Source organism: Rutidosis leptorrhynchoides, chromosome 3, assembly GCF_046630445.1.
Source record: "Rutidosis leptorrhynchoides isolate AG116_Rl617_1_P2 chromosome 3, CSIRO_AGI_Rlap_v1, whole genome shotgun sequence".
NCBI classification, from domain to species: domain Eukaryota; kingdom Viridiplantae; phylum Streptophyta; class Magnoliopsida; order Asterales; family Asteraceae; genus Rutidosis; species Rutidosis leptorrhynchoides.
In genome coordinates, this window is record NC_092335.1 from 97,643,569 (window position 1) to 97,664,401 (window position 20,833).

Consider the following 20,833-nt stretch of genomic DNA (forward strand, 5'->3'; position numbering starts at 1 on the left):
GAAAGACGAATTACTTATTATATATACTGATGCATCTATTGAAGCATGGGGAGCAGTTATGACTGCAGTACCCTCACAGTACTATAAGATCTCTGATCTAAATACAAAACGATTGAAGGACGAAAAAATTTGTAAATATATCAGTGGAACCTTTTCCACCACAGAACAAAAATATCCAATACATGAACTTGAAACTCTTGCAGTTTTAAGACCAGTCCGAAAGTGGCGAATTGATTTATTACCAAAAGAATTTGTGTTAAGAACTGATTCAAAATATGTTACTGGATTTATAAATTATAAATTTAAGGCAAATTATAATCAAGGAAGACTAATTCGTTGGCAAATGGAGTTAATTCAGTATCCATTCAGGTGTCAATACATAAAGTCAGAAGACAGTTCACTAGCAGATTCATTAACAAGAGAATGGAAGCAATAAAAATAATTGAAGCTCAAATTCAAGAAGAATAAAAGAAAGTTGAAGGAACAAACAAGAAAATTCAAGGACTAAGAGCAGTATTAGCAACACTCAAAGGAGACCAACCCGAAAGAAATGAATCATTCAAGAAAAAATATTATGTCATTTTTACAGGACCAATGAAAGGAATCTACGACGATTGGTCAAAAGCAGCAATACATGTACAAAACCATTCAGGAGTCATCCATAAGTCATATGCAACAATTGAAGAAGCAAAGAAAGCCTTTCAAGAATCAACCTCATATTTAACCATTACCCAAAAACCAATTAGCCCAGATTACAAACCATCATCATCAAGAAACATGTTAGTTATGACAAAATTACAACCAACAATATCCACCATACCCTCAGCACAAGAAATAGAAAAAATCAAATCCATTACAAAAGAAAAATTTATTCACTGCTACAATACCCTTGTCAACTATGAAGAAAAATTCAAAAATCTATCATTCTACCCAAAAGAAAATATTACCTATGGACCAAAAGCAATTATACTACCAGAAGCCTCATCGCTAACGGTATATGAATATTTTAGCCTAGGACTCACGGATTGTATCTACACAAAAAAGGAAAAAATAAACTCAATGTTCGGATTTTTTTCCCGAATATTTCAGACAAGCACTTCATCAGTACGCATAAAAAATAGCTAAAGAGAGATCCATTTTCTTGAAAACCTATAATATCTATCCACTTTTTGAGGGGGAGAAGCTACAACAAGTAAGCTTCGCAATTGTCAAATTATGAAAGGACCCGTTCATATACATTATAAACGATTCACAATAGTTGATTACATTGCGAGGTATTTGACCTCTATATGATACATTTTACAAACATTGTATTAGTTTTTAAAAGACAATCTTTCTTTACATCAAAAATTGACAGGCATGCATACCATTTCATAATATCCACTATCCAACTATAAATTAATTTAATAATAATCTTTGATGAACTCAATGACTCGAATGCAACGTTCTTCGAAATATGCTATGAAAGACTCCAAGTAATATCTTTAAAATGAGCAAATGCACAGCGGAAGATTTCTTTAACACCTGAGAATAAACATGCTTTAAAGTGTCAACCAAAAGGTTGGTGAGTTCATTAGTTTATCATAATCATTTATTTCCATCATTTTAATAGACCACAAGAATTTCATTTACAGTTCTCATAAATATACGTCCCATGCATAGAGACAAAAATAATCATTCATATGGTGAACACCTGGTAACCGACATTAACTAGATACATATAAGAATATCCCCTATCATTCCGGGATCCTCCTTCGGACATGATATAAATTTCGAAGTACTAAAGCATCCGGTACTTTGGATGGGGTTTGTTAGGCCCAATAGATCTATCTTTAGAGTTCGCATCAATTAGGGTGTCTGTTCCCTAATTCTTAGATTACCAGACTAAAAGGGGCATATTCGGTTTAATAATCCAACCATAGAATGTAGTTTCGATCACTTGTGTCTATTTCGTAAAACATTTATAAAAGCAGCACATGTATTCTCAGTCCCAAAAATATATATTGCAAAAACATTTAAAAAGGGAATAATGAAACTCACCATACTGTATTTCGTAGTAAAAATACATATAACGTCATTGAACAAGTGCAAGGTTGGCCTCGGATTCACGAACCTAAATTAATTATATATATTTATGTGTTGGTCAATATTTGTCTAACAAATTAGGTCAAGTCATAGTGTACCACAATCCTAATGCTCGAGACTAATATGCAAAAGTCAACAAAAGTAAATTTGACTCAAAATAATTTCCAAAAATCTATACATGATTAATATATAGTTTAAATATCGTCGTTTTATATTTTTAAATATTTTTAAAAGATTTATTAGAGTAAATAATATAATTTATTTATTAATAAATAAAATTTTATATTATATTTATATAATAAAATATACTTTTATATATATTAAGTAATACAATTTATAGGGTTCATTTAATATTATAAAGATAATATGATAGGTATTATTAAAATAAGTTATTACACGTAGTAAAATATGTTTGTATCAAATATTTATTTGATAAAATAATATCTATAATGATAGTAAGTAAAAGTTGTATTATTTTGTAATAATAATTATTATTATAAAAATATCAATATTTATAATTACTAAGATGACATTATGATAAAACGATAATTCTAATTATGATAACTTTAATATTTACGATAATTTTTAATATTATCTTTAAAATAATAATTCTATTTAAAATAATAATAATAATGATATTTTATAGTAACAATGACATTTCTATTAAAATGATAATTTTTATTAAAATGATAGTTTTAATACTAACGATAATTTTAATAATAATAGTAATGATAAAAATAATAAGAAAGATAATTTTATCTAAATCAATATCTTATAATATTTTAATTTCATCATGATACTCTTACCCATTATTTCCTAATCGTTTCGTTTAATTGCTTTTAATCGTCTTTTATATCGTGTTCGTAATAATGATAATAATAGTAATCAAAATAATTAGGTGTTACAAATATTTATTTTAATTACACTAATATTAATAATGTTAGTTACTATAACATTATTAACGATAATACTAATAATTATCTTAATGATAATATAGTAATAATAATATTAACAATAACAATAACCATTTTTAAATAATGATATATATATTAATAATGATAATAATAATAATAATAATACCAATAATAATAATAATAATAATTGAATAATAATAATAATACTAATTATAACTTTAACGATAATAACGATAGTAATAATAAAAAAATAACAATTTTTTAATGATAAATCCTTTTATTGATAAAGATAATAATAATAATAATAAGATAAAACTAGAACGACGATAATAACGACGATAATAATAATCATTTTTAATAATAATACAAAAATTCGATGGACTATAACTTCAAATCCGTTCATCGAAATCATTCGATATCTAAATGAAAAGTTCTTAATATTTCGCTAGCTTTCCAACGACATGCATATCTTATACCTTATCTCAGTCGCATATATAACTAATTCAGGATTCAACATAACCTAACTAAAGGCAATATCAAAAGTACAAACATGCATAATCCTATATACTCGAGCACTAGTCAGGGATACACTATTAGTATGTAAAAGTTAAATTATGAGTACTCACGTATCAATATTGAGATTCAATATTGCAGAAAAGGTACGTAGACGCAACGGAGATGATAAACACTATATTGACCTCACGAGCATACCCATGAACCATACCCAATCACCTCCATAGCTATAACCCATAATTTCCTTAACCCAATCCCACTCGAAAAACAATTTTGAAATCACTCGGACAGCACTCTGACGTAATATTTTATGTATACTAATAATATCTTGAAATAATACGGAGTAAATATATATATGTAAATCGATTGAGAGAGTTTAGAGAAAAATATTTTCAAGTTTCTATGAAATAATGAAACCTATTGAATTCTATTTATAATAGATTTTTAAATTATTAAAGTGAATTATTAAAGTATGAATTATTAAATTGAATTATTAAAGTATGAATTATTAAAGTGAATTATTAAAGTATGAATTAGTAAAGTGAATTATTAAAGTATGAATTATTAAAGTGAATTATTAAAGTAAGAATTATTAAAGTGAATTATTAAAGTTAAAGTAAAGTAAAAATAAAGTAAAGGTAAAGTTTAAGTATAGTAAAAGTATAAAACTATATACGTATAATACGCGTATAAATATATATAATATTAATTTAAATCGTTATATATATTTAATAAAATAAAATATAAATATCGTTATCTTTATCATACTGGTTAAGTAATGAGTTGTCAAAAGTGGTTCTAGATATTTATAAAAGTTATATACGTTTTAATAATAAAGTTCTTTTTATACTGAAAACATTTTTGTACGTTTGAAACTAAATCAAATAAATATAATAATTTTGTTTTCCAAAACCAAATATATTTTTAAGAATCATTTTTTTAAAGGTTAAAATAATAGAAATCGTTATATCATAAAATGTTTTAGAAAAGTAGAATCATATATATTCATAATAGGTTTCAAGTTTTTAAATTACAGTTTGTTGGTGAAGCATGGGATAAAGTTCAAAGGTTAAATAAACGTATGAAATCATCTTAATAAAAAATGTCGAGTTACTTAACTTGTCGATATCCAACATCTAAGTTATTTACACTTCACGTTCTTACTTATAAATCACTTTACCATTTTCCGAATGTTGTCAAAAAGAATAGATTTCTTAAATTACAGTGGACCTCATAACATAGACCCGTAATCATATCATAATGTATCTGATAAATCAATCATTTGATATTATCTTCTAATTCCATCGATAAACATATTGAAACAAATACGTTCATGTAAAGTATTATACGTTTAATACTTTATTAATATTCTCAAGTAATAATATATATATACATATATATACATATTTATTTATATATAACGGTTCGTGAATCGTCGGAATTTGTTCGAGGTTATAATGAATGTATGAACACAATTTAAAATTCTTGAGATTTAACTTAACAAACTTTGCTTATCGTGTCGGAATAATATAAAGATAAAGTTTAAATTTGGTTGAAAATTTTCGGGTTGTCACAAATTAGGAATTAGCAACGAAAACTATTCACCAATTCCACAAATTGAAGACAAGAAAATAAGCCCAGAAAAAATAATGGCCAACTACATAATGAATTACAAAGGACTTTGTGAACATTCACAAAAAATCCAACCCAGTTCAAGACTTAATTACAAGAGCCCAACAATGTTGGTATACAGCAATAGCCCAAGAAAAATGATGACTGAAGCCCAAGACAAAGCAATAGCAGCATTCGAAAGACCCATTATTGATCTACACGAAAGCATGAAGATTCCAGAACTTGCAAGAAAAAGAATTTGTGAATTAATTCAAGGCGTAGGACATCATAAATGTAATTACTGTATAAGCGACAGCTCATCAGCAAAGTAATCAGATAAGGACGACAGCTCATTTGAAGTTTTCCTAGAAGATAAGGAGAGCAGTAATGTAATATAATTAAAGTAGTGTTTACGCTCAATAATGTAAATAGTATGTAGTACTATGTAATAGGTTACTGTATAATAGAGTAATAATGTAGTGTTACTGTGTAGTATAGCAATAATGTAGTCCAAGTGTGTAAAACTCCTCTATATAAAGGAGTAGTTATCGTTTGTGTAATTTATATTTTAGTTTTCAACTATCAATAAAACGTGTGTTTTATTTGACTTTTGCTCTTAAGCATAAGTTTGTAGAATTGTTGAACTTTTAAAGTTCTGAATAGCAGTTCGCACTTTTCATATACTCAAAATAATAAATTAAAGGTACAAAATCATAACCAAAAAAAGAAATTACTCATCAAAAGCAACATCAATTCCAGAAGACAAATTCAGGTATAAAAACTGAATACTTTGATCTTACTGATTACTATAATTTGCAATATCATGCTATAGGATTAATTAATAATCGTATAGCAATAATATTAATAGATACGGGATCATGTCAATCATTCATTAACGAGAAATTTTTAGAAAATGAAAAAAGATATAAGTTAACAACACTAGAGGAAGCAAGTTTCTTAGGATCAACGTATGTAATAAAAGAATATGCTATTATAAATATAATATTCTAAAACTTTAGTATTGAAAACACAAATAAAAATACTAGAAAAAGAAAACCCGGTTCAAGTATTATTTGGAACAGACCTTATAGATCAATTTGATCATTTTAAAATAGCTAAGGAAAAAATATTAATTAAAATAGGAAATACTAGACATATAATTCCTAGAATAAGATTAATGGAATCTAATATTGCATTTTTTCTATAAATGGAGAAAAATACAGATATATTTACTTATATAAATACACAAGAAACAGAAGAAGGATATAGTTCAGAAATATTAATAGAAGCGGCAAAAATAAAAGAAATAGAGAAAAATAGTAAAATAAATATAAAAGAAGGTCAAGGAATAAAACATACATTGTTTAATAATCTATGGAGAAAAAATATAATATATTTAGGGAAAATGGTATCCGAAACACCTATAGAAATATCTGAAGCAAAAGGAACACTAAATTTACCAATAATAGAAAGAAATAGTATAAATAATAAGCTAAGAGAGATACCTCGTGAAAAAAGAGCAAAAATTTCATATATACACATAGGAAGAATACAAATAGTATTAAAATCAACCTATCTAAGAGGAATAGATTCTCCAATAGAATTAATAATTACGGATAATAGAATTAAAAATCAAGAAGAATCAATAATAGGAATTATTCAAGGAAATTTAGGATATACTACAATAAAATTTGAAGTAGCCTTACAATATGGAATACCCCTAGATACAAAAAATTTAGATAACTCGGTAGGAATAGCTTTTAATTTTAAAAGACAAGATTTAATGGAACAAGGAGATTACCCCTTTAGTATTTCATATGCAATAGGATACGCACTTAGTAACTCAAATCATTCAATAGAATTTAAAGATAGAGAAAGAATTTCAATAGATGAAATATTTGAACAAACTAGTACTCAAAAAAGAATGATTAAAAAGAAACATTTAGAAAGAAATAATCAATTAAGACGAATAAGTTCTTCTAGATCAATTAGAGAAATTCATATAGAAAGACCATTGGTTGTAGGAGCAAACAATAAAGAAGAAAATAATATAGAAGAAAGTATAAATCTACTTAAAAGGCAAGTATCTACTCTACAAAATTTAGCAAAAGGAATAAATGAAAACTATGAGTTCTAAAATACAAATGAATTGTTCAATATCTAATAAAATTAGAGAAGAATGTTTAAAATATAGATGGTCTAGAATAAAAACCCTACAAGAAGAAATAACCAGATTAGAAAAAGAATTTGAATCGATAAAAAACCCTAAAAATATCTTAGCAAAAGTTAGTATTGTAATAATAACCAACCAAATTAAATATAACCAAATAACAATAGATAACCATCATAAATATATCCAAAAACAATCCACAGAACTTACTCAATTTACAAGTTAAAATAATGAGTTCAAAAAGACAAATTAGTTGTTCAGAAAGTAATACTTTTTGAAAAGAATTAATAGATAAAAAATGGCAAAGTATTTCAAGAATAAGTAAAACTATAGAACGACTAAATGAAAGTTTAGAAAGAGAAAAAAATATATTTACATCAAATAGATGAAGATATATATGATTATATGGAAACAAGTAGAAGAATCCGATTTATAACAATAAACATAAAACATCATCAAAAGTTTATTAACATATATCTCAATGGAATTAAAAGTATTTCTACTAACCTAACCATATAAACTTGTTAAAATATGAATAAAATTGAAAAACGAAGAATGACACGATTGATTAGTTACAATTATTAGTAAGTGTCATTAATACCATTAATGATAGTAAAAATGAACACGATTGTAATTATCATAAAAAGACAAAAAGTACGTCAAACTACTGAAATTATATCCGATTTAAATTTAACATCTATTCTACATTTAAAGTAATAAATGATAAGTTACGCTTATCATCCTATAACTATCGAACATATACATATATGAACCTATAACTATATAAAAAGTAATTTAACTATGAATCAAACAAATAGTACAATAATAAGATTCCTAATACGATTCCAAACATAATAAACAAACAACTCATGAAATGAATAAATTAGCAGAATTATATAATCTCACAGAAAATATTAACATAACACCAATTAATTTAAGAGAAATGAAAAACTTAAATAAAATCCAATATGAAATAAAAGAAAAACCTTTTATAGAAATAATTGAAAAAATTAAACAATTTGAACAAATCCTAGAAATAGAAACAAACAAAAATAAAAGATGTTCAACCAAGGATAATATCTATAATGATTATTATGAAATTAACAAAGAAGAAGCACTCAATTTGAAAAGTATAAAATATTCAGCAAATAGATTAAGACACCTTAATAGATTTCCGCTAGAAATCACGAAAGATTTAAATATGACCTCTACCTCTAAACTGACCTCTGAGCTAAATTCCTGAGCCTAATCCTGGTATCAGAGCATAGGAAGCACGATTCTTATATATATATATATATATATATATATATATATATATATATATATATATATATATATATATATATATATATATATATATATATATATATATATATATATATATATATATATATATATATATATATAGGGTCATAATCAAGAGGAAATCACTTTTTTAGGGGGAAGGGGGAAGCAAATTTTTTTTTTTTTTTAAAACTTTGTTAACGAACATTATAGATTAGATGAAAATATGAACATTTAAAAAAGACACTTTGTGATGAATGTCATTATTTTGGCGGGAAAACGCTCGAATAAAAAAATTAAAACATTCAATGCATTGAATGTTTTGCTGCTGAGTTTATTTGCATCGTTTTGGTTTCATCTTGTGTTAAGTGTTTTTTTCGAATTTAGCCCGATTTAGAGTTTAGGGTTTTGGGTTTAGGGTTTTGGGTTTTCGGGTTTACGGACCCAAAACCCTAAACCCTAAACCCTAAACTCTAAACCGTTCGTGTTAAAATATTCAATCTAAACCCTAATTTTTAAACCATAAACCCTAATTTCTAAACCCAAAACCCTAATTTCTAAACCCTAATAGCTAAACCCTAATTTATAACCCCCTAATTTCTAAACTCTAATTTCTAAACCCTTAAAAAAAACTCAGCAGCAAAACATTCAATGCATTGAATGTTTTTATTTTTTTCTTCGAGCGTTTTTCCGCCAAAATAATGACATTTATCACAAAGTGTCTTTTTTAAATGTTCATATTTTCATCTAATCTATAATGTTCGTGAACAAAGTTTTTTTAAAAAAACGAAAAAAAATTACTTCCCCCCAAAAAAGTGCTTCCCTCTTGATTAAATCTCTCTCCCTCTCTCTCTCTCTCTATATATATATATATATATATATATATATATATATATATATATATATATATATATATATATATATATATATATATATATATATATAATAATTAGGGAACTTTTATTCGAAATGAAAGAACCATTCAAAATTGTACAATATAGAACACGAGCCATGCAAACCTCTCAACTAGAGGACATAAAGGATCAAAACAAACCTAGGAAACAAAGCTATCTAAATAAATGATCTACTGATGCCAAAAAATTGCCGTTAAAAAAAAAAACAAACAAACAGAAGCCAGCAAAGCTAAACCGAGACTAACCAACAAACAAACAATCTAAAAATACAAACTATGATATATAACAATGAAGAACCACCTATCCCAATAACACTATAAACAAGTACATCAGCATACCAAGGAACCCAATAACACATTTTTTTTTTAACGACGAATTTACATCAGCGGATCATTTATTTCAACGACCCTCATTATTTGCACCCACACACGCTAGAAGGAAACTCCTACCCGGGTTGCTTGGCAACTAATCGTGGGCTCTTCCATACCGAGGCATGATACCATTGAAGCAAATGTTCGTTGGTAATAACACTAACACATTAGTTTTGAAAAAAGAAAAAAAAAACTTGAGTCCCCCTTAAATTTTCATCCTAGATTTGTCACTCCGGTCATGATTATGAGTACGCAAAACAAGGGTTGAGTCAACAAGCTATTAACTTGTTTGAGCGACTCAGTAACTTATTTGAAAGCGTCAGGAAAGAGCCGCTTTGATCTAAAGTTTTTGACGAATTGTCGGTCTAGTATACTATAAATGAAACCTCTAGATTTTTAGCAGTATGCAAGTTTAGAGCAACCCAAGACGTTTGGGGTTGTCCCCCTAGGCGATTTTGGGGTGTTTTTGAAAGTTTTCCACGGAGTTTAAAACTATTTAATCATCATGGAACAAGCTACGGTCAAGGATTCAAATGATGGTCATCCAAGATTCAGGTCTATTCTTTATCTATGAAAGATTTTACCTTCATATTCGATAATCCCTACCGAATATGAAGGTAAAATCTTTCATAGATAATATTCTATCATTTGTGAAATGTGTGACAACTGTTTCTTTTTCGATCACCATTCATATTGGTTCGCTGATGTACGATGCACATTTCACAATATGAAGACGCATTTCAGATAATATTCTTTTAACGCAAGAATTGATGAAAAACTATCATTTGTCTTTGGGTACTGCTCGATGCGCTTTTAAGGTTGATATACAGAAGGCTTATGATACTGTTGATTGGTCATTTTTGGAGACTATTCTTATTCGTTTTGGGTTTCACATGACGATGGTTCGCTGGATTATGAAATGTGTGACAACTGTTTCTTTTTCTCTTTTTCGATCAGTGTGAATGGTGATCTTCACGATTATTTCAAAGGAAAGCGTGGCCTTAGACAGGGAGACCCGATGTCTCCTTATCTCTTCACTCTTGTTATAGAGGTTCTTACTCTTATTTTTTCTCGAAATGCTAATTCTGAAGGATTCAGATATCATCCGAAGTGTGAAGAGCATAAAATTATTAATCTTTGCTTTGCTGATGACTTGTTTATCTTTTCTCATGCGGATATTATGTCAGTTCAAGTTATTAGTTCGGCTCTAGAGGAATTTAAATGTTGGTCAGGTCTCGTGCCTAGCCTTCCAAAAAGTACGGCTTTTTTCGCTAATGTCAACAGTCACATAAAGGATCAGATCTTGGTTTTTATACCTTTTGAGGAGGGTTCCTTGCCTATCAAATATCTGGGGCTCCCTCTATTTGCTTCGCGGTTGTTTTACAATGATTGCAAGGTCCTTGTAGATCGAGTTAAGAATCGAATTAATAGTTGGCAAAATAAGTTTTTGTCTTTTGCAGGACGGGTGCAACTAATTACTTCGGTTCTTTCTTCTATGCAAATATATTGGCAATCAGTTTTCCTTCTTCCAAGTGCCATTATTAAAGAAATTGAAGGTTTGATGCGAGGTTTTTTGTGGTGTCAAGGAAGTATGAGGAAAGGTAAAGCTAAAGTAAAGTGGGATGATGTTTGTATTCCTAAAGAAGAAGGGGGTCTGGGAATTCGCAGGTTAAAATACTGGAATATTGCTTTATTAACGTCTCATGTTTGGAGGATTTTATCTCATAAAGAGTCTCTTTGGGTGAGGTGGATTCATTCTTATCGTCTTAATAATTGCAATTTTTGGGATGTTGCGGTTCCATCTAATGTGAGTTGGGGATGGCGTAAACTTTTGCTTTTGCGAGAGGTCTTGCGAGGTCGTTTTGTGCATGTCATTGGAAATGGTGAAAACACGTCAGCATGGTTTGATGAATGGGCTGATGTCGGCCCTTTAATAAATATTGTTAGACGTCGAGCTATTATCCAAGCAGGTATGCAACTGAACTTTACTGTTGCCGACCTTGTTCATAATGGATCTTGGTCCTGGCCGATTGATTGGGTCGATAGATTTATAGTTCTGGCGAATTTGGCTCCTCCTGATATGTCGAATTCTTCAGACATGGTAATGTGGAGAGATCTTAATGGGTCTAAATGTGAATTTTCCATCTCGCAAGTATGGGAATACCTTCGGCCGCGTGCTGCTCATGTTCCATGGTATTCGGTTGTTTGGTTCTCTCATTGTATTCCGAGACATGCGTTTGTCCTTTGGTTACTTATGGGGGAAAGATTGAAGACTCAAGATAGATTAAAAGCTTGGGAAATTCATCATGGGACCATCATTGTGTGTCCGTTATGCAATTTGGTTCGTGACACACATGATCATCTATTTTTTTCCTGTCCTTTTGCATCACAAGTGTGGACTTTAGTGTTGCAGCATATTGATTTTCCAATTAGTTCACATGCTTGGAAGGATTTTGCTTTGTTACTGTCTCCTTTTGCAAAACAGAATATTGCTAGACTCGTTATAATCAAGTTGCTATTTGCGGCGTCTGTTTATTTTATTTGGCAAGAGCGGAACAGAAGGATCTTCAAGAAGGGTAATCGATCCCCGGCCCAGGTTTATGAGGTGATTTATGCTACAGTTCGTTTAAAACTGATGAGTTTCAAATGGAAGTCTTCAGCTAGTGCGCTTAGGCTCAAGTCTGATTGGAAAGTGTCATGAGTTGTTTTGTTTTTTGTTTCTTGGAGCTCATTGCTCATGTTTAGCTTTATAGTTTGTTAAAGCTTGGTTGTTTGTGAGGTTATAGGGTTTGTCCTATAACTCTGCGCTTCTTGTATAACCTTTTTGGTTTTTAATATATTCGCCGGGTAACCCCCTTTTACCCAAAAAAAAAAAAAAGATTTTACCTTTAAAATATTTTGATTTTGTTGAAAACGTGATGGTTGGCTAGTTTTTGTTTGTTTACTTAGATTAAATACATGTGTATGTTTGGATTAGTTTTGTATTGATTAAATTTATATTACCTAATTTAATGCTTGAATAAAAGAATGACTTTTGAACTCATAGCATAGGTTTGACTTAATTGATTGTTTTTGCTTCATTGTATTGAATTGATGACTTGACAATTAAGTTTAGTGATGGTGACATAGAATTGTTTGTCCATCCTGACCAGGGAGACGAATTAAGTTCAATCGAGAAATCAGGTAGAAATGAATTATTGCGACGACCAATTAGCGCTATTAGTGGTGACTGCGATCGTACGACACCATAAGTTGAAGTCATTTAAGTTTGTTGATTTATAGCTAGTCTAGGTAACTATATTGCGACCGTACGGGTGGACCTAGCTAGATTACTTCACTTGTAATAATTTATAACCATAACTTAATCTTAAAATTTAACATAGAAGTGAATAAAGTCTAGGTAAACATATCCGTGTTAACTTGAGTGCTTGCTTTACTTTACTATTTCATTGTTTAATTTAATTTTAGTATAAAAATACATTCCGTTTACATTCCAGTCATTAAAGGGAAAAACCCTACGTGTTTACTGCTTTGCTTATTTATTAGTTTTAATTAATTACTCACATTTTAGTTTACATTATTGATTTTCATTCATATTGTTCTTGGAACGATACCTAAATTTACCAGTTTTGTACTACTACACAATCGGATAAACTTGCATGTAGTTATGTTTTAGTGACGTATTTTCTAGTTATTATAAAATTATATAACATGTAGTTATAACACATCACATTTGCAGCAGGAGATCGTGCACATCCTCAATGGGAAGATGTATATTGGTATTGGGGTTATTGCCCCTAAAAGAAGAAGATCGTATTAAGATAAAAAAAATTTGATACCCTACGACGTAGATGAACTTGACTACTTGAGTAACATTTTGGGTATTCAGATATTGACGCGACATCTGGTAAGATTTCTACTCTTTATTGAGCTGGAAGTTTATAGGTCTTAATGTTATGATTACCTTATAACTGAATTTGTATTTCTTTTATACATAAATACAAATAAAAATGAAACCCTTTGAACAAATCATATGCTATTAATTTTGTATGTAAAATTTGTTGCATAATTTATCTGTATTGGATCCAAATCTGGACATAATTTGCTACCATACAATGATTAAAAGCTGCCTTTCTAACAAGTGCACTCTGTTTTCGTTTATGTATTTACAGATATCATTGTTCAGATCTTTATCAACAAAGAATAGAAAATATTAATGCCAACAAGGTACATCTAATCCCACAAACATAAGTTATATGCCTTTAGAAGCGTTTCATCGCATGTGCAGAACCATAATAAGGAAAAAATGGACCCCACCACTGTGCCCGCAACCACTTGGCATGTAGTGTGATAGCGTAGTAGTACCCGTAGCCATGACTGCATGAAATTAAGATTGTTAGATATTTTGTGATGATGATGTAGATAAAGTGATTATTCGGCGCTTATACGTACCAAATATACGCCAACTGCTATAACTAGTCCACTAAGAATAACCGAAATCCCGTTCACTTCTAGCCATCCAGTAACTGTCAATAAGCATAAACAGCTTAATTAGTATTAGAAGTATCAAATTTTACATGTTCGTGACAAATTTTAATAGCTTCTGAACAGAAAAGAATAGAGGTAAAGATGGTTACTTGAAAGAATGATGAACACGGCTGCAAACGAGATCGATTGGGCATGTGTAGACGGCATTCCAGGACCAGAACACACATCAGAATAGGGTCGTTCCTGGTTTAATATTCGCTTCAATACGAACGATAATAAAACGTTCAAAACAGCACCTATAACAGCCCACAATGCTAAATCATCTTGCCTTAAAAGAATAACTCCACCATAAGTTGCAGCTATAAACCAGATACTCTGCACTCAAAAGTAAGAAGCAACCGATAATGAATTTATACAAAACAATCTTCTGAAGCTATAAAAAAATATATATATTGCCATATTGAAAACAAGATCACCTACCAAATTGTTAATAACAAGGTGAATGTCATTAGCTGTTTGATGATAGCAATCCTCACCACTCTCCAAAAAAGCTTCATGTTCAAAAGCGTAAACCGCAGCTTCTCCACATTCGTTACCTTCTGCAACTCGAGTCTCGAACGATGTCATTATCATCGTGTTATGCAGTACGAAGGTGTGTAAATTCGAATGTGAAATTAAGCTTTTTAGAAGGTTATTTCAGTGATTGTGAGGTGTGGAGTATGGGAAGGGATAGGAGTTGCAATTGTTGTGAATTTATAAGATCACCTTCTGCTTTTCTAAACCACCCAATAAAAAAAATAAAATCAAAATATTTTCTGGTTTTATATTAAATTTTAAATATTATATATTTGATTGCTAGTAATCAGCCATTATTGATTGTATCAATGAATCCTTCTACCAATAGTACATCTGTTCATTTTTTTATAATAATAAAGTGTTAGTATATATGGATAAATGATAAATTGATAATCATTGTTAAATTATAATTATATCAATATCAATAAGAAACAAGATATGATTCTGGGCATAACTAAGATATTAACGTTTTAATTGCTTCTTGACTTGATGGTGTAAACTAGTATTCAGGACAGAAGTTGTGTTCTTTTCCATGCACATTTCAAGATGGTACAGAGCGGATATAACTTAATTGTATAATCGTCCTACTAATCATTTTTAGTTTAATTATTAAAATATATCTTTATCACGACGTGAGGTGAAATGGATTTTATGTATATATTCTAATCGATCTAATTCTAACACAATATATTCTTGATACTAGCTATCATAAGATAATATTCCTTGAATGCTAATAAAATATTCTATAAGAACCTCATCTGTAAAAATACATAAAGCTAACAATTTCGTATTCACTAACAAAACTAAACTCATTGCACCATACATTGATCTAAAGAGACACAAAATAATATATATGGTAGTTTCAAAAAATATCATAATTTGACCTAGTTCAAACTACAATCCCTCAACAAATAGTAGTAGCGGAGTTAATAAGTTTTGAGAGGGGTTGTGTTTACAACTTTTTGAGAAATTAAATCAGTAGTACACACCTAAGAGTTCATGACTCATTTGTTTGAAAGTGTATCTTTAAAATATAATATAAATATAATGGTAGTAAGGTAGTTTAAGGAGGATGAAGAAATGCTTGAGATAAGAAGTGAAAGAGATAAACAATGAGGTTGGAATAGAAAGGGACGCAGGGCTGGTCCTAAGTTACACGATGCCCTGTGCTAGTCTACTATATAATGCCCTCACTAAACTTTATATATAATCATCGTCACGATTTTTATAGATTTAGAACCTAATTAAGTTTAAAGATTATTTTCACTTTAGTATTAATATTAATATTAATATTAAATTAATATTAATATTAATAATATCATGTAAATAATAGAATTTAGCACAACAAATTCAACCCAAGTTACAAACATCGGTAAAATCTTCTTCATTTGTTTTAAAAATTCGTTTATTGTGTCATATAAATATTACTAGATTTATGAGCCCGTGCGTTGCACGGGGACTCATCCGTAAACATTATTGGTTGTTAAACTTATATATGAAATAACGATATTATATTAATAGTGTCAAAAGTACTATTATGGTAGAATTAGTAAAATATGTTTTTGTAAACTTCACACATTTGTATAACTTTGATAAATTATAATTCATACATAGTTTTTAAAAGCCCGTGAGTTGCACGACACCTATAAAAAATAGTTTCCCTAACATAATTATGTCATTGTGTAAAGTACCTGATACATATACAATGTTGACAACATCAATATTGTACCATTAGGAATCATAAGCCCAAGAGCCTGTTAACCCTCATCAGAATCATGTAAATGGAATTGAACGCTCGATAATAACCTCGTAAAAGTTTATAAATTCATCGGTGAAAATATGGTGCAAATGGAAACTAATTTTTTCATCTTCATAAACAATACTCCGAAATAAATTTCATCAGTGATGATAAGAATATAATTTAGATAGTAAACGTATAATGTTGATACATATTGTATGTGTTATACATTAAGTACGCAATTAAACGTCTTTTATTACATTTGAAACTTTTTTGTAAATAAGCAAACTGCAAGACGACTCTTAATCAAACAAACGGGAGACGTACAAGTAATTTTAATTGACGTTATAATAAATTGAGTTAGAAATCACTAACAGTAGTAAATTTATATGTAAGTACATCACCAAAAGTTTCATAACTGGAAGATTGTTTTACACCAAACACAAAGATTAAAGACAATAAATCCAACATGTTTATTTGTTGTCCTTCATATATGTGCAAAATTGCGAAATATGAAAATGTAAATATAGATGAAAGACAAAAATTTGTTGATGCCAATTATCCTCCATAGGTGTTACAAAACTTCTTTGAATACAACTTTTTTTGTTGTATTTGATAATTCGTTGTCTTTGTTCAAAATTAGCACCTTTAAGCCCTTTTCAGATGTGATTATAGATAGAGCTACATATAATTGACCATGACTGAAAATCGGTTTCGGTAGGAATAAACCAACACATACCTATTTAAATATGATGAATTAGTTTTGTTTTTCTCAAACATTTAATGTAGACAAACCAATTGTTTTACCGTGCATTGCCAGTGACTCAGAATCAATACATGCAGCAAAGTAATTAACACACCGTTCTAACTTTTTACCCCACACATTATATTTGTTTAAGATACAATATTTTCAATTATCTTAAGTAAACACCAACCATCAACAACATCTCTTCAGTTTGACAAATCTGACATAGATTTGTCAATAAATAGTAACTACCTGTTACTTTGATTTCAATTGAAAACGTGTTTAAAAATAGTAGGAACTTCGGTAGTAATCAGGCTTACACACACTTTGGTGAACAATTGACCCATTTGACACTATAGTGACAATATACACTGAATTGACTATTGCATAACTCTGAAAAAATAGTGACAAATGGGCATCCATTACTAATTGCAACATCTAATATTGATGGCACCACCTATAATATATAGTAACTATAAGTCAGATCTGTTTGAGGCCATTGCAAACCGTTGTCCATATATATTGTCAAAAAACTCGATTCATGGTCTTTGAATCGTTCTCAAAAATATCATACATCTGGTGGGAATTGAAGAATTAGGAAACATAAATTTGCAAACCACTCTACTTTGGAAGTATAGTTTTCGTTATCAGAGGACTATGAACTTTTGACAAATTATTACCTTAAGTTTCAAATAATTAATGAACATGAAAAGTTGTTGATCAATATAAATCCATATTTATATCCCACATCTGAGATATATTAAATAAAAGAAACTCGTAGAATTGAATGGTGAAAGGGCTAAACATACTCACCTACAAAGTATTTTTACACATATGAACTCCAAAATTGTTCCATTAAAATGAATATGATTATTAGGAAAATAATATTACATTGAAATCATAATTCCACAACAGTTTCCTGAAAACAAAATTTATATTATTGAAATGACTATCCTTCTTGCAATCACCACCATTCCAAACTTGTGGTTTTTGGAGGTCAGCAAAGCTATACATACAAAATTTCAATTGTTTGCAATTATATTTATGGTCATTCTGTAAAGAAAAGAAGAAAAAGACAGATCATAAAGACCTGATGTTGATCATTTTTCTGTATTTAAGCCTTTGGGGGTCAGCTTCAACAGCTCCTGAAGTAACTAAAATGATGTCAAAGCCTACAACCCAAACAACTGATTTTGAACCTTTAATTTTACAACTTATTTAACCTAAATGGGATTAAAACAGAGTAATAGTTTCAGTTTTACCTTGGATCTAGAGAGCACAATAATGTCATAATGGAACCATGTCTTACTCATTTTCTCATTATCACTATGGACAGTTTGTAGAGGAGAGGTCGGCCTCACTCCATGGTTCATTTTTGATGCAAGTTTATAGTGAAGTCTCTGCATAATGAATTCCACGAAAATTAATAAACTTAACTTACATAACAAATGAAGTTTTTATACAAACATATATAGACCTTTAACTTTATTATTAAAAATTCAGTATGCAAAAGGTATCTATATACAACTATTTGTTAATAATTGTTAACATTCAGGTAACAATTTCTATAAAATTACCATGTTATAGCAATCATGGGTTGAGTGGTCACCTATAACCACTACAATACTCAAAGGTAAAAGTACTTACTTGACCTTATAATTGCCAAATCAACTTACAAATGCACCTATAACCACTGCACCAAATGCTTCACAAATTTTCAATATTTTTGTCTTTGCCTGCTCTCCGGAAAAGATATTGAGTCATCAAGTTGATTTTATTTTAACAAAAAAAAAAAAAAAAAAAACCATAACACTTACTCACCTCATATGCAGATATGACAAAGCATAATTTTGGCATCTTAGCTAACAAATGCAGAATCTGATTGCATTTCTTCTATCAGTCATATCTTATATTTTTCGAAATCTGATGCTAGCGTTTTAGGTACTAAAGCATTAGAATAAGAGTAACACAACATTAAAAAACAACACACGCACTAAGGTCACCACCTCCCTAGCATGGCCGTCCATTAGTAATGATTAAAGCTCCAATAGCAACACTCTGTCTAGATGCTTGAGCTTGACCAATACTGCTATCCATCATTACAGTATAACTATAAGTGAAAATAACAAAAGCCACCAATAAGTATATTGGTTTACCATTAGGTTGATGACACCACTCTCCATCATTTTGCTTTCTAAATCACGAACCTCGTAAGTGCATTTCTATATAACAAATCTTGATTCACCAGCCTTTATTAGTTTGACCTATTAAAAAGGTCAAATTTCTTTTCACGTTACAAATCTTGGTCTCATTACATTGAATCAATTGAAATTTATTGTAAATATGAATAAATGTCAATTGACATTTTATTACATTGAATCAATTGACTTTTATTAACTAAAATTAAAGTGACCTGCAAATTCGTAATTGTTGATATCTCAATATCTTTTTCCTGTTACTTGTTACTGAACACTTAACAACTGAATCCCTAATATCTTCATTAGTTAAATTCCTTATATAAGTAACAAACTAATAAAAAGCTGATGATAGAAAAATTTATCCCATGTAAATTTAACTCAGACAAATGTACAAAAGAAGCTGATGATAGCAAAAGTTACCCCAGACAAATGTACAAAAGTGACTTTAAGAGGGCATACCTTAGATTGAATGACATAAGACTATGAGTGGATGTAGCTTATGACTCATATTAAGCTTTAGTATTTCCTTTTACTTATTGAGGTGTTTCATCCATTACATGATACGACATCAGGTTAGAAGGGGATATATCAACATATCATATATTGTAACGACCCGACTTTTTCGACTTGCTTTTGTGTTTTATGCTTTCTGCGAAACTGCGTATTTGTGTGTACTGAGCTATATTATACTCTGGGAACTTCCTACATGTTGATTACTTTCGTTTATATATTAAAACGTGCCTTTAAGTACGTAGGTTACTTAACTTGAACCCCGGAAGCCTTTATGACCGTTAGTGTCACTTGACGTTTAGAACGAACTGCGTACTGTGTACACGTTTAACTTTTGTCGTAACCGGAATATTACGACTACGAAATACTAATTGTTATTTTATAATAACAATTACTTGGGTTTTTGGATGCTTAATTACGCTTAGTAATTTACTAGAGCACACTAGTTGGTCTTGTTGGACTTTCTACCTTGTTGGACTTTAGCCCACCCTACACTAGCTAGTGGACTATTTAATTAGCCCAATTATTATAAGTTAGTGACCCATATTAATGAAAGACAAATGTCCATTTATTAGAGGGAACATACTAGCATTTTTGTTAAGCATTATCCTTGATGTTGCATGGGATCCTAACATAAGCACCAACTTTAGACAACCATTAACCAAAAAGCAAAAGTTTGTCCCTCTTGTCCCCCCTCTAAAATCACGGCCACCACC

At 29.6% G+C, this 20,833-nt stretch overlaps 1 protein-coding gene across 1 annotated transcript; it reads right to left on the reverse strand.

The window, feature by feature from the left end:
• Positions 1–13,932: 13,932 nt before the first annotated feature.
• LOC139900226 (lipid phosphate phosphatase epsilon 2, chloroplastic-like) lies at positions 13,933–15,050 on the reverse strand. Its single transcript, XM_071883018.1, has 5 exons — positions 14,831–15,050; positions 14,500–14,725; positions 14,315–14,388; positions 14,123–14,239; positions 13,933–14,010 (listed from the first exon to the last, which is right to left on the reverse strand). Exons 1-5 carry the CDS (start codon positions 14,981–14,983, stop codon positions 13,933–13,935), a joined length of 648 nt encoding a protein of 215 aa, XP_071739119.1. The 5' UTR covers positions 14,984–15,050.
• Positions 15,051–20,833: the final 5,783 nt, after the last annotated feature.